General features: G+C 39.3%; 1 protein-coding gene across 3 annotated transcripts in view; it reads left to right on the plus strand.

The window, feature by feature from the left end:
- atg5 (ATG5 autophagy related 5 homolog (S. cerevisiae)) overlaps positions 1-14997 on the plus strand; it is a 207221-nt gene that overhangs the window by 179587 nt on the left and 12637 nt on the right. For all 3 annotated transcript variants that reach the window (XM_041188010.1, XM_041188009.1, XM_041188011.1), the window contains exon 7: positions 4396-4513. In XM_041188010.1, coding sequence (XP_041043944.1) covers positions 4396-4513 — 118 coding nt within the window. The remainder of the gene's footprint in view (positions 1-4395; positions 4514-14997) is intronic.

The following is a 14997-nucleotide window of genomic DNA, read 5'->3' on the forward strand; positions in this document are numbered from 1 at the left end:
GTGGATCTTTTACAGGTTGGCAAGATGTAATGAGTGGTGTGCCACAGGGATCAGTGCTGGGACTTCAGCTGTTTACAATGTATATAAATGAATTGGATGAAGGGATGGTTGCCAAATTTGCTGATGACACAAAGATAGGCAGGAAAGTAAGTTGTGAAGATGACAAAAGGAAGCTACAAAAAGATATAGGTTAATTGAGTGGGCAAGGATCTAGCAAATGGAGTTTAATATGGGAAAATGTGAACTTGCCCATTTTGGCAGGAAGAATAAAAGAGATATCTAAATGGTGAGAGATTGCAGAGCTCTGAACTGCAGAGGGATCTCTGCATGAATCGCAGCGAGCTAGTGTATAGCTACAGCAAGTAATTAGGAAAGCTAAAAGAATGTTGTCATTTATTGCAAGGGGAATTGAATACAAAAGTAGGGAGGTTATGCTTCAGTTATACACAGCACTAGTGAGACCACATCTGGAGTACTGTGTAGAGTATTGGTCACCTTATTTAAGGAAGGATGTAAATGCGTTGGATGCAGCAGGTCAGAGAAAGTTTACCAGACTAATACCTGGATTGGGCAGGCTGTCTTATGAGGAAAGGTTGTTCAGGCTAGGCTTGTATCTGCTGGAATTTAGAAGAGTAAGAGGTAACTTGATTGAAGCATATAAGATCCTGAGGGGTTTTGACAGGGTGGATGTTGAAAGGATGTTTCCTCTTGTAGAAGAATCAAGAACTAGGGGTCACTGCTTAAAAATAAGGGGTTGCCCATTTAAACCAGAGATGAAGAGAAATCTGAGAGTCGTGCGTCTTTGGAACTCTCTTCCTCAAAAGGTCTGGAAGCAGAGTCTTTGAATATTTTTAAGGCTGAGTTGGATAGATTCTTAGTAAGCAAGGGGGTGATAGGTTATGGGGGGTTGGCAGGATGCAGATTTGAGGTTACTATGAGATCAGCCATGATCTTGTTAAATGCTGGAACAGGCTCAAGGGGGCGAATGCTGCTCCTTGTATGTACAAAGACTTCTGACTTGTAAAATGAACTGCACTCATAATTGAGAATGCTTCAATCATTCAGTGGGTCTGTGGTGACAACAGACAAATGCTCTACACCTGAAACCTCATCTTATCTGTTTCTGGACCCTGCCCCCCCCCCCCCCCCCCCCCCCCCCCCCCCCCCACACACCCCCCCCCACACACACACACACACACACACACACAAACACACACACACACTCCCCCAAATACCCAGATGCTTGACTGGCTTCTGAGTGCTTGCATCATGGTTTTGTTTCAGATTTCCAGTGTCAATAAATTTTTGCTACATTATTATATGTATATAATTGTTTGGAACATGAGAAACTTTTGTCTTTAATTTTTAAGTGCACTGTAATTTCAGTGTACTTGGAACCATAAAAGATACGTGCCAAAGGCAAAGATTTCATCACATATACATTTCTGGAATGTGGTAAATTTTCTGTTCCAAATTAAGTAATATTTCACTGTACTCCAATACTTTTAAGTGATTTATTAGGTAAATATATGCATTTTTTTGAATATTTTTCATTCATGGGATGTGGATGTGGATATTGCTGACTATGCCAGCATTAATTGCCCATCCCTAATTGTCCTTGAGACGATGGTGATGAGCTGCCTTCTTGAACTGCTGCAATCCATGTAGTGTAGGTACATTGTGCTGTTAGGGAGGGAGTTCCAGGCTTTTGATCCATAGAGTCAGAGGCCTACAGCACAGTAAAAGGCCCTCGGCCCATCGAGTCTGCGCCAGTCAAACAAGTACCTAACTATTCTAATCCCATTTTCTAGCACTAGGCCCATAGCCTGGTATGCCATGGCATCGCAAGTGCACATCCAAATACTTCATAAATGTTATGAGTGTTTCTACTTCTATCACCCTTTCAGGCAGTGACTTCCAGATTCCCACCACCCTCTGGGTGAAAAAATTCTTCCTCATATCCCCTCTAAACCTCCTGCCCCTTATCTTAAATCTATGCCCTCTGGTTATTGATCCCTCCACCAAGAGGAAAAGTTCCTTCCTGTCTACCCTATATGCCCCTCATAATTTTATATACCTCAATCTCCTCTGCTCCAGGGAAAATAACCCCAGTCTATCCAATCTCTCCTCAACTAAAGCTCTCCAGCCCAGGCAACATCCTGGTAAATCTCCTCTGCGCTCTCTCTAGTGCAATCATATCCTTCCTATAATGTGGATTCCAGAACTGCACGCAATACTCTAGCTGTGGCCTAACCAGCGTTTTATACAGTTCCAGCATAACCTTCCTGCTCTTATATTCTATGCCTTCGCTAATAAAGGCATGTATCGCATAAGCCTTCTTAAACACCTTATCTACCTGTCCCGCTACCTTAAGGGACCAGTGGACCTGCATACCAAGGTCCCTCTAATCCTCGGCACTTCCCAGGGTCCTACCATTCATCGTGTATTCCCGTGCCTCTTTTGTCTTGCCCAGGTGCATCACCTCGCACTTATCCGGATTAAATTCCATTCGCCACTGATCAGCCCATCTGACCATTCCGTCTATATCCTCCTGTAATCTAAGTGACCCAGTGACAGTGAAGGAACGACTATGTATTTCTAAGTCAGGATGGTGAATAGCTTGGCGGGGAACTTGTGGATGGTGGTATTCCCATGTGTCTGCTGCCCTTGTCCTTCTAGATGGTAGTGGTTGTGGGTTTGAAAGGTGCTGTCTAAGAAGTCTTGGTGAGTTCCTGCAGTGCATCTTGTAGATGGTACACACTGCTGCCCTGTTCGTCAGTGGTGGAGGGAGTGCTTGTTTGTGGAAGGGGTGCCAATCAAGCAGGTTGCTTTGTCCTGGATGGTGTCAAGCTTCTTAGGTGTTGTTGGAGCTGCACTCATCCAGGCAAGTGGAGAGTATTCCATCACACTCCTAACTTGTGCCTTGTCGGTGGTGGATAGGCTTTGGGGAATCAGGAGGTGAGTTACTCGCTGCAGGATTCCTATCCTCTGACCTGCTTTTGTAACCACATTATTTATATGCCTAGTCCAGTTCAGTTTCTGGTCAATGGTAATCACCAGGATGCCAATGTGTTTTGTGAAATAACTGTTCTTTGAAGGATAAGTATCCAACTGAATTAACTAGTGTGCTGCTTTTTGATAGTATAAATATGAATATTTTTCTGCCCAATTAGTTTTTTACCTTTGCTCTATTCTCATCCCTAAATTTAACCTATAGTACACAAACTGTGATGATGTGTTCTTTCTACCAGAGGAAGCATTTTCTGGCTGCCACGACTAGTCGGCACCTTTTTTAAATTGTGAACTTAGAGTTACGTCAGCCTTATAATTCATTATATGTGAACTATTTTGGGTTGTTTGAGAGTTGTGGGAAGACAGAAATCAAGATACAATTTGCAGTTACATAATGCTTTTCACTAGTCGAACATCTCAGAGCTAATCATAGTCATTGAATGCTTTAATCCTTATTGCATTATAAGCAAACTTGGCAGCTGATTTATGCACAACAAGGTTCCACAAAAGAAAAGCAACCAGGTTCTTTTTGTTAGCTGTATTAATTTAGGGATGAAGTTTGTCCAGGGCAGCTGGAGAGCTCATAATTCCTTTACAAATTGTACTAACTGCATCTACATGATCAAGAAGATGGAGCCTGTATCAGAGGAGATAATGGAAGAACTCTTCCTTCACCTGAGATGAGTGTTAAATAAACAATTGCATAAATGTTTGAGGTGAAAGCATACAGCCACAGGAAAATTAAACCAATGTTGACTGGCTGGTAGTGCGCAACTTCAACTTCAGGTTAGGTTTTCATAATGCACGCCAAGGCATTTATTGTCTCTCAAAATTTTCTGCTCCCCTGTCTTCACATCTTCCATGAAATCAGTGACTTGTTCTGGAATATGAAAGCCATGAACATTTAACAGCTAACCAATAGCTTATCCACATGGTTCTTCATGTGCTATCACAGTTGGTGAGAGTACATGGCTCTGAATACTTGAGAGCTTGTTTAAAACTTCAAAAACAGACTTCCCTGATTAGACGCAAAATGGGGAGAGCGGGGTAGATGATGAAGTGATGATTATAGATGTACTGTGCTCAGTCTCCTCTCATTGCACAGCTGCATTCTTCACAGCTGCCCTGTGTTGTACAGTATTTAATCCATACTATTGGAATAGCAGCAATGCATTGAAAGTATCTGACATTACTCATTCAGTAATGTTAAACGAATAGTGAAGATTGTTTCTAAGGTGTATAAGATTTTATTATAATACATATTTCACCAAGACAGTACTGTATGGTTTCAAGCTGTGTTGAAACCCAATGATTGTAAACTATATTTGAACAAGTTAAATCTGAGTGCTGAATTTGAAACAAATTTTATTCTCTGCTTTTCAGCCACTAAATGAACGACCATTTATTCAGAAGCTATTTCGTCCAATCAGTGCAGAAGGACAGCCACATAATCTTGGTGACTTGTTGAAAGAAATGTTTCCCGCTGCTGTAACGCCTGAAGGTAGAAATCTGATCCTTCATTAGCCATGTGACCCCAACTTTCTGTTGTATTCTGTAACTTCTATTTGATGCTTTGTCCTTTTTGTAATTTTTGTTTTGAATAATATAAATTTTAAATTATCCAGCTATTATATTTGATCTATAGTTGATTCTAGCAGCCAGGATGTAATACTGAATTATAAACTTGCTATTAATTTGTCAAATCAAGTTACCAAAATTGTGGCTGTGTTTTTGGCTTCAAAACAGGAGGCCTGAAGGGAACTGGATTTTAAATATTTTGCCTTTCATTTAACTTAACTTCCTAACAACAGGTAGTGTATCCACAAATATAGCATCATCAGTTCAAAGTAGAAACACACACAAGTTACAAAACAGAAATTGGCCATTTGCCCAACATTTCCATATCTTGCCTGTGAGCGAATTTTTCATAGATGTAATTGTATTTTCACTAAACCTCCTCATAAGTTTTTTTTAAGCAACAGAAAACAGTAAGGGGCAGAGACATTCAATTGTTTACTCAAATTGGCAGCTTTGATCGCAAAATGTTATACTTAACTTACAAAATGTTAATTTTCAGGAGCCCACAATGTTGTGTTGCTGTTGACCATCAGAAAGTAGTTTGGAAAGATGGGTCGATTCTGCACCCAAATTTCCAGTTTGAAGCTTGGGGCCTTCTCTGGGGGCCCCTTCTCTATTAGCATGTGCAGGTCCAAACCTATATAAATTAGGGCTCAGTTGACCCTTATATAATTTTCTGGTGTCAAATGAGCTTCTGTCCCAGCATGAGTCCACGCTCATAAAAGCTAAACACAAAAATGTTTTTTTAAAAAGCCTCGTAAATCAAGCTCCATGATTTTTAGGCACATTTTGAGTAACTTTTTGCCTCCAAGGGCTTTGAATCATTGAATTATTATACTTTGTGATTTTGTTTACCTGGTGCCCATATTCTACCTGATCTGACAAAAAAAATTGTAGCAGTGATAGTTAAGTGGGAAACAATATGACTTTCCTTCAATAACTCTGCTGCAGATCCCTGAGCAGGGCTCTTTTTAAATTTGTTTTTGGGATGTGAGAGTTGCAGGCAAGGCAGCACTATTTGCCCATCTCTAATTTCCTTTGAACATGTGAGCTCCCTTCTTAAACCACTGCAGTCCAATTGGTGCAGGTGCACCCACAGTGGCATTAAGGAGGGAATTCCACGATTTTGACCCAATGCCATTGAAGTCAGGATGGTTTCTTCTGGGCTTCTTCACTGTAGGGAGCAGTCTTTGGCACATTATTCCTTCCAGCCATGCTTCCTTACTCCAACCAATATCTCTGACAGCCAAATAGAATGTCTCATATATGGATGAGCATCTGCGTTTTAAATGCAAAAGGCTGGCCCAATTTTGCACTTTCGAGCCAACAAACCATATGCCTGACTTTCAGTGCACATTATCCTTATGTTCATAAACATAAGCGCACACATTTGATAGAGAGCGTTATTATGGTAGTTTAATCCTAGAAAATGAAATAGCATGATTAATCATCTCCTTGTATACTTGTATTTAGTATTTTTAGTACATAAAATTATTTAGTATTTTATGTTTTATTTTGCTGCATTGTTTATTCCCAGTTGAAGAAGACCTTCAGTTTAGTGAAGAAACCAAAATAATGACCTGAACAATTCTCAAAAGAAATGGAGTGATGTGATGTTTCCTCTTCCCCTGCTGACTGACTTTAAAGTTATTTGATTTTTTCAGTTTCTCCCTGCAGTTAATTTTTTGTGATGGCTGTTCATACTTGTTGAATTGTTTTCATATGACCCATAGTAGCTCTGAAGTGGATGTTGATCTGCTTCCTGTCTGTGTCTCTGATTCCTAACATTCTTTAGCGAAGGTTGATTTGATGTTTTATGAAAATAGAATTTAAAATCATTCAGCTGAAGAGACTTGTATTTGTTCACTGAGATTTCTGCAAAGACGTGGAATGGCTTTTTTTATTTATTCCTGGAATATACAGTGTTTTCCTGAAAACATAGGCGAATATAAAAATAGCACACTCTATGCAGCTGTTAATTTGGACGGGAAATAGGCACAGTTGGCAGAAATGTATTAAAAGTTACACCCAGTAAAATTCAGAACTTGGGTGGGAGGAGCAAAAAGTGCCCATGTATGGCAAGCCTTATCAATCATAAACACTTAGGTTAATACAGAAAGCATAACTCACATGAGACAAGGATCCTAAAGTATTTATTATAGATAAAGGCCTGAACCATCAAAATGGTTGTCATTATCAGGTTATTGTACAAGAAATAATTACCATAGAAGACCTTGGGTTTATCAACCAACTACAAATGATTTATGTTTCATTCACTTAATGTCACTGGATAAACAAATAATTGAGATTTATAAATAACTGTCTTATGTGTAGAAAGATGTCAGCATGTACTGACCACTCGTGCTTGCTGCAGCCCTTATGCCCTGTAGAGCTGCAGCTCAGTTTCTTTCTGTTGCTTCCACTGGTACTCAATATGTGCTTGAACTGCACAAATTCAGGGAAAAATTTTCTAACAGGCCCGGAAGATGGTAATGGTTGCTTCCTTTATTGGTCAATTTAAACTTCTTTTTGTACTAATCAAGGAACAGTTTTTTCTAACATCTATCCCAGGAAATTTAAAACAGAGATGGAGCAAGTTCCCAATGCTCCTGAAACTCCGGCAGAGGTAACTGCATAAGACCAAATCACTGTTGGTACAGCTAATAGAGGAAGATGGGGCACATTTGTATCACTGCATTGTCAGTGGGTTTGCAGTAGGTGGCAGACATTAACAACATTCATTCACAAAGACGATTATGTCATAGAGGTCGGCTAAGCCAAATGCACTAAAGCCCATCTATCTGTCAGAATAGGCCACTATGAATTCCGGTACGTATGCAACAGCTATCCTCAGGTAGCTTCCAGTGTTACTAGCTATATTGCTAATATTTATGGAAGTAGGCTTCATGCACAAAGAGTGCATAAAGCTGATCGGGACTTTAAAAGCTGGGGAAATAGAGCTTCTGGTTGCTTTTGAACATCTTTGATATTGGTAGGCCATAGCACTATAGTCGAGGGAGAACTGAACATAGTAAAGGTTATGAGTTGTGCACAAAAAAATCCATAGAATATTTGTTTTTATGGGCCAAAAGGTGAAATGGAATAAATTCTATCAGGGTTCTAACTGGACCAGCAAAGTCCTCGATACCATAGCTATATTATGTTGCTTGTATTCCTGTCAACACATTGGAAGATGACAGAGCAGTTTTTTTTTAAACTATGTTAAATGGCTAAACATTTAGTATTTCCCCTCTAATTTTCTCTAGTTCTGTCAAATTGTTCTCGGTGATTAGTTCCTGAGAAGTTCTACAAGCTTTAGATATTCTGTTGGAATGCCCCAACTAATAATGGCTTTTCCTGATGACAACTCAGCACTGAAAAAAACAAATACTAATATAAGCCCATTATTTTAAAAAACCTACTTTGTCCATTGTCTTCCATATTTTCTTAAAAAAGAATACACAAGCATCATGCTGGAGTGTGGGATCTGTTGTGTTTCTTGGATAATGTAATCTTCAGGATAACTCCTAGGTACCAGGGATAAATGTTTTAAACATTATATGGATACCTGAGGGGCCTCTGTGGGGCCAGAGTTAAGGTCTCTGGCCATAGATTTTTGAGATACATGATGTTTGTCAGAAGGAATAGATGATGTGGATGCCTAGAGCCTGGTATGACTGTTTTACTGCAACATCTTAATGCTTGGACTCTCGATAGAATAAGGAAATTGCAGAGAGAGCTTAAGAGTTTTATTTAACAGACTGTAAATTTGATGGTGCACAGCTTGAGTTGCTGAAACTGGTTATGGAATGGTGTTCTGCTGCACGTCCTATTGTGGTGTTTGGGCTTTCATTGTAAATAATTTGAAGCCAAAGTAAAATTACCAAAAGTAAAGTACCTCTAAATCTTTAAAAGCTTATGAAACTATGGGAGACATTGCCTAACTAATCAGAGACGTAGCCTCATTACAGCCTTGGCTCAAAAGAGGACAAAAGCTGAATACCAGCCATAAGAGATCTAAGAAAAAAGGTAGAAATCAGAAAGTAATAAGCAACTGAAAATAGCGACAGAATTTGTAAGAGTGTGGCCAGAGACTGACAGCAGACCAATTTGGTAGTGCAGTAGACAACCAAGATTAACATTAAGCAGAAATTAAACTGAGAAAATATTGAAGACAGTGGACAAAACAGATTTTTATAATGTGCCTTTCCCATTTTTTGGTGGTGGCGTGTTGTCATTAGGAAAAGCCATTATTATTTGGGGCATTTCAATAAAAGATGTGGTTGACAGGTTTACTGATTTTACTGTGAATTATGTAGCGTTTAATACTATACCTTACTTTTAGTATTATGTGCCCATGTGGCAAAAGGTGACAACCAAATGGATATTCAAAAATATTTTAAACAATTTCATTAGTTCACATTTTAATTGGCAATTTTATTTATTTTATTTTACTCATTGCCTATTCTGAGTTAGTTTTTCATTGGAAATTCTAGCCAGCTTTTTTCCTGAACTCTATTGATACATTGCCAACCCCTCACAGTTTGCCTTTTCTTATGAGTATGAAATTTGAAGCAATCAGTTGCAAATGTAATACAAAATTTGCATGTAGCCAAGTATGATAAGACAAAATGTGCAGTAGTATGTTGGATTTAATGTGATTCGTAGGTATTAGCTGTTAAACTATTTCTCAACAATTTAATAGTAGAGCAAGATGCACAACTTTAACAAAATGGCAAAACTTAGCTCACAACAAATAGGTTGAGAGAGAAGCATCTCAACATTGAAACATATAAGAAGACAACCTTCAATGCAAAAGCAATATTTTCAGATACTGTTCTTTGAAATTGATTTATCCGCCTTTTCTTTGTCTAGAATTGTTACAAAGGTTTTTAGTATTTCTTGCTTAGGATTTGCTTCTGTATTTTCTTCAAAGCACAGTTTTCTAAATATTGTGAGGCCATTATATTTTTCTACCTAGCTTCTCCCTCCTTTGTTCCTAATCTCTGATTTTTTGATCTTTTTGAAAGAAAAGGAAAGTTAAATTGTTTTCAATTTAACATATCTACATTATAAGCAGTTTTGCTGATGGTATCTTTAATTAAACACACAGGCTGTAATCAGTAAATCTTTTCTAAAACACTCATGTTCTAACTTTTTGCTTGTTCATGGGATGTGCGTTGGTGGCAAGGGCAGAATTGTTGCTCATGCCTAATTGCCCTTCAGAAAAAACATTAATAGCATAGCATCTGGAAAGAGCATGGTCTTTGACTAGAGGCCAGTAAACTGGCTTTTACAAGCTACAAAACCATTCACACACCTTCATAAAAATAATAATTTTTGAATGTATAAAGTTATGTTTATTTGACCTCATCTTCTCTACATAAATTGTCACCTCTTTGCTAACAAAAAACTGATTGCATGGGCATTCAAAGTTTAGATTTAAACTCAGGCCCTTGAGAAAATGTATCAAACGAGCCCTGACTATCTGGCCTCTAATTTCCAGGAGACTCACTCTCCAGTAGCATTGCACTATCTCTGCCATTAAGAAAACGAAAACATATAGAACTGGAGCAGAAAACTCAAAGTTCCTTTCTAACTTAGCTCGAGAGGTGTATGTTTTTATGTAATTTTTAATTGGTTTATTAATTTTTAATTTACCTCTACTTTGGTTAGAATGCTTTTTATGGCTATACATATTCATTTACACAAAATTTAAGTTATTGTATTAGTTGAAGTAAGTCAGAAGGTAACAGTTGCAAAAGCAGAAAGTCTATAAAATTAACAATGACCTGGATTTTGCTGTCAGTGTCAAAGGAACAGTGCTCACCGTTCACCTCATTGACAGCTACCCGCAAAGTTTTTGTGGACTTTAGAATGAATCACTGTCTGATTCAGTGTGGCGCCTGTCACAGGAAACTTAGGACATCTGTGAGCAGGGGAAGAAACAGTGAGGCTCTTTAACCAACTATATTGAGGGCAATGTGGTCTCTAAACTCCAGAAGTGGAAAGCAAAAAGTACGCATTAGATTTAAATCATGTACAGAAAGTAAAATAAAGATTGGGAAAGATAGATGAAAGTGAGAGATGTCAAAGAGTTAGAAAAAAATGTCAACATTGATTAACTTCTAAAGGAATGTTCCTCCACACTTGTAAAATGTAACTTTTAGAGCCAGGGAGGTTATTTGGCAGTAAATCAGTTACTCATGAATCCGCCAACACTAACACATTGTGGTATCATTAGTGGGAACTAGCGAACGAGTACCCCAAGTTCATGCCATTGCACTTCCTTCAACGCCAAGTAAATCAGCAAAAACTGTTACAGTGCACCCTGTAGAGAAGTGAGGTATTGGACAGCAACTTCCAGATTTCAACATTTAAATGTTCATGTGCACACCTCGCAGTTTGCTGTCCAATTTACTCTATAAGAGTGAGCACTGTTAGTCCCACTGTTGTTATAAACAAAAAAATCTGTGCCTTGAGTGTTTCAAATGCTCCACATAGCAAAGTGGCCCCCTAAGACACAAAAAGCACTGTTATAGATTTGATTAAGGCTATTTAGCAATAAAACTTCACAGCCACTATATACTAACTCATATATCTAAAGAAAGCACTTAAATATATTATAATTAGTCATTCGGTAGTACAGAACTTGGGTATTGCTATAAAAAAGATTTTTTTGTCAAAGTTTTTCAGCTTGCACTCATCAGGACAATTCTCAAGAAAATGCCAATGTCAGGGGAAACAACACATTTATACTGTATGAGAAGAGACTGCTGATCAGCACATTCTTCTCATACAGTATAAGTGTGTTCTCCCTGACATTGGCATTTTCTTGAGAATTATATTATAATTATTATTTGAGGGAGTTCTTTCAGTGTAAAATGTGTCAGCCATGGCTCATTTGGTAGCACTCTTACCTCTGAGTCACAAGGGATTACAGAACGGATTGCTAGTCAGCTTCAAGACAGAAAGCAGAGTGGGAATAAAGAGTAGTTTTCAGAGTGACAGAAGTAAAAAGTGTTGTTCCACATCGGTCAGTGCTGGAACGACTGCTGTTCACAATTAACGATTTGCACTTCGGAATCAAAACCACAAATTCTAAATTCATGGATGACACCAAATTGGGTGTCAATACTGAAGAAGATTGCAAAACATTACAGGAGGCTATTGAGCCAGAAGTTTCAAGTTGTGGCAGTCACAGTTGGATTGCCACTCCACTTGTTTTTACTTACCTAGGCCGGGAGCTGCGCATTCCTCATGCGCTCTTCCAACCCATGCCTGGTGAAAAATGTGCAGCTCGTCCTCCAGACCTTCCAGGGCACGGCAGCAGCATCAGGGGAACTGAAGCCATGCTGTCTTTTTATGGCACTGGCTGCCATAAACCAGCTAAGTTTAAAGTTCCCTGTGTTTAAATGCACTTTGAGAAGCCAGGGAGAAGGTAAATCTATAAGATGATAGGATAGGTGTAGGATTGGTGGAGGGGTGGGATAGGATATTCAGTCAGGGGATAGGAGGCATTTGGAGGGTCAGGAGGGTAATCGGGAGGGTGTGGGAGGTCAGTCAGCGTGTCGGGAAGTTAGTTGGAGGTGTGGTCGGGGTGGGGAGTGGTTTCAGGGGGTTTGTAGGGTAGTCGGTGGGTCGAATGGAGGATGAGGGCAATCAATAGCATAGTTACCCAGGAGATAGGAGTGGTCTTAATTCTTCCAACATTTCCTGGATAACTATTCTTCTAAGAGAGCCAAGACCATATGAAGTCTTTGATTTAAATCTGAGCTTCAGACGGTTCCCGGCACAGGGCAATTTTAACTTCCTGGGCAATTCTCATGCAGTCCTTGTGTGGGGACTTCTGGCGGGGTCCCCCAGCGCAATATTTGAGCGAATCCCCCAGCGTATCTTTTGGGGGAGTCCCCTAAGGATAATGGGGTATGACTCCCTGAGATCAGGAATTCTGAGCTATTAATAATCTTGCAGAACAGGCAAATAATTGGCAAATAAAGTTCAACACAAATAAATGAGAGTTAGTGCATTTTGGTAAGAAAATTAGTTCACATTATTGGAATGTGCGAATCTCGTGGTAGGGATAGAGGAACAAAGGGATCTCAGAGTGCATATATATCAATTACTAAATTACGATATGTGCCATAGATTAGCAAGGCCATTAAAAAAACTCTAGGCTTTATTTCTAGACGGATAGAATTTAAAAAGTAGTCAAGATATGTTAAATCTGTATTGAACCTTGGTCAGGTCATTCTTAGAGTATCACCTGCAGTTCTGGCCGTCACTTTATAAAAAGGATATAAAGGCACTGGAGAGGCTGCAGAGAAGATTTACAAGAATGCTGCCAGAAATGCATGGGTATACGTATCAGGAAAGAAAAAAGAAGGCTGATGATGACTTAATAGAAGTCTTTAAAATTATGAACTGCTTTAATAAAGTGGATGCAGAGAGAATGTTTCCTCTTGTGGAGAAGAGCATGACTAGAGGCTAGCAACATAAAATAGTCACCAAGATCCCCAATAGGAAATTCAGTAGAAACTTCTTCATTGAAGAGTGTTAAAAATATGGAGCTCCCTACTACAGCATGTGGTTGAAGTGAATACTGTAGATTGCAGCAAATAAGTTGACCCGGCATATAAATCGATCCCTTTTCTCGGCTCCAAAAATCATGTTTTGCACATACTCAGCATATAGGTTGGCCGTCCTCTTCAACCACGACATGCTATACACGCATTAGTAGTCAGCCTCAATTCTTCACCCCACAAATAGATGTTTTACTTACTAGTATCTTATAATTGGTGAGCAACCACATCCACACTGGCAGCTCACTTTTATACTCGGCATAAAATTTGACCCCTGTTTTTGGAGGGATTTTTCAAGGCTTCAAAGGTCAACCTGTACGCTGACACCTATGATAAAAAAGATGCATTGTTGGGAAATTGGGCAAGCACATGAGGGAGAAAGGAATGAATGGCTACGATAGTAGATTTAAATAAGAATTGATGGAAGGTCCCTTGAGTGAAGCATAAACATCAGCATGGAATGGTTGGGCCAGATGGCCTGTTCCTGTGCAGTATTGCCTATGTTTCATGTTCAAATCCCCCATTTCAGTGTGTTGGAGGTGCTGTCTTTCAGATGACATGTTAAACTGAGGTCCCATCTGCCTGCTCAAGTTTTTTAAAAGATCCCATGGCACTATTTCACAGAAGAGCAGGGACATTATTCCTGGTATCCTGGCAAATGTTTACCCTCAATCAACATCACCAAAAACAAAATAGATTTTCTGGTAATTATCATATTGCTGTTTGTCGGAGTTCGCTGTGCCCAAATTGGCTGCTGCATTTCCCCTATTATATTGGTGACTACGCTTCAAAAAGCACTTCAAGCACTTTGAGACGTCCAGTGGTCATGAAAAATACTATGTTAATTAAGTTTTTCTTTAATTATAAGCATCAAATTATTACATAAAGTTAATTACATTCAAGAGCATCTGGGTGCATTTATTGAATTTTAAGGTACAAGATTTTTTCACTATTCTCAGGAATAGTCCGATAATTGGGATGCCCTTCACAGAGCATTGTATACTTCTTTGTGTTTCAATCACTTAAAAGCTTGTTAACAGTAGTTTCCATGGGTATGGACAGGGTAAATAATGAGAAACCATTCCCACTCAAGAGAATATCAAGAACTAGGGGGCACAGATTCAAAATAATTGGCAAAAGGAGTAAATGTGATGTGAGAAAAAAAAAGTTTTCACCCAGAGGGCCATTGGAGCCTCGAACAAACTTCCTGAGAGGGTGGTGGAGGCAGGTTCAATCGAGGTATTCAAAAGGGAATTGGATTGCTACCTGAAAAGAGATAATGTGCAAGGTTACGGGGATAAGGCAGGGGAGGGACTAGGTGGAATGCTCTTTGAGAAGAACCTGTTCAGACTCGATGGGCCGAATAGCCTCCTTCTGCACCATAAAGAGACTGTGATGTCAAAAGTGCTCCTAAGCCCTGAGGAACACCTGAGCAGGTTTGACAGAGTAGACATTGAGCAGGAGGATGAAAGTGAGATAGAAGGCTTTCAGGGTCTAAGTTTGAAATGAGGAGGGCCTGAAGAAATTGCATACAGAGAAGTTGGAGGAGATCACTGAGAAAATACCTGAGGAGATGCAATTGAGAGAAAATGTGAGATGATGGCATGGAGTGATTTGAAGGGTAGCACCAAAGCTTAGCAGCTCATTGTGGCTTGAAGGGCCAGTGGAACTTGAGAATATATAAAAAGAAAGTACTGGGAAAAACTCAGGAACCCCAAAGAAGAGTGATGTTGGACATAATTCTGTTTCACTCACCACAGATGCTGCCAGACCCACTGAGTTTTTCCAGAAATTCCTGTTTTTATTTCAGATTTCCAGCATCTGT

The sequence above is a fragment of the Carcharodon carcharias genome, chromosome 5 (genome assembly GCF_017639515.1).
Source record: "Carcharodon carcharias isolate sCarCar2 chromosome 5, sCarCar2.pri, whole genome shotgun sequence".
NCBI classification, from domain to species: domain Eukaryota; kingdom Metazoa; phylum Chordata; class Chondrichthyes; order Lamniformes; family Lamnidae; genus Carcharodon; species Carcharodon carcharias.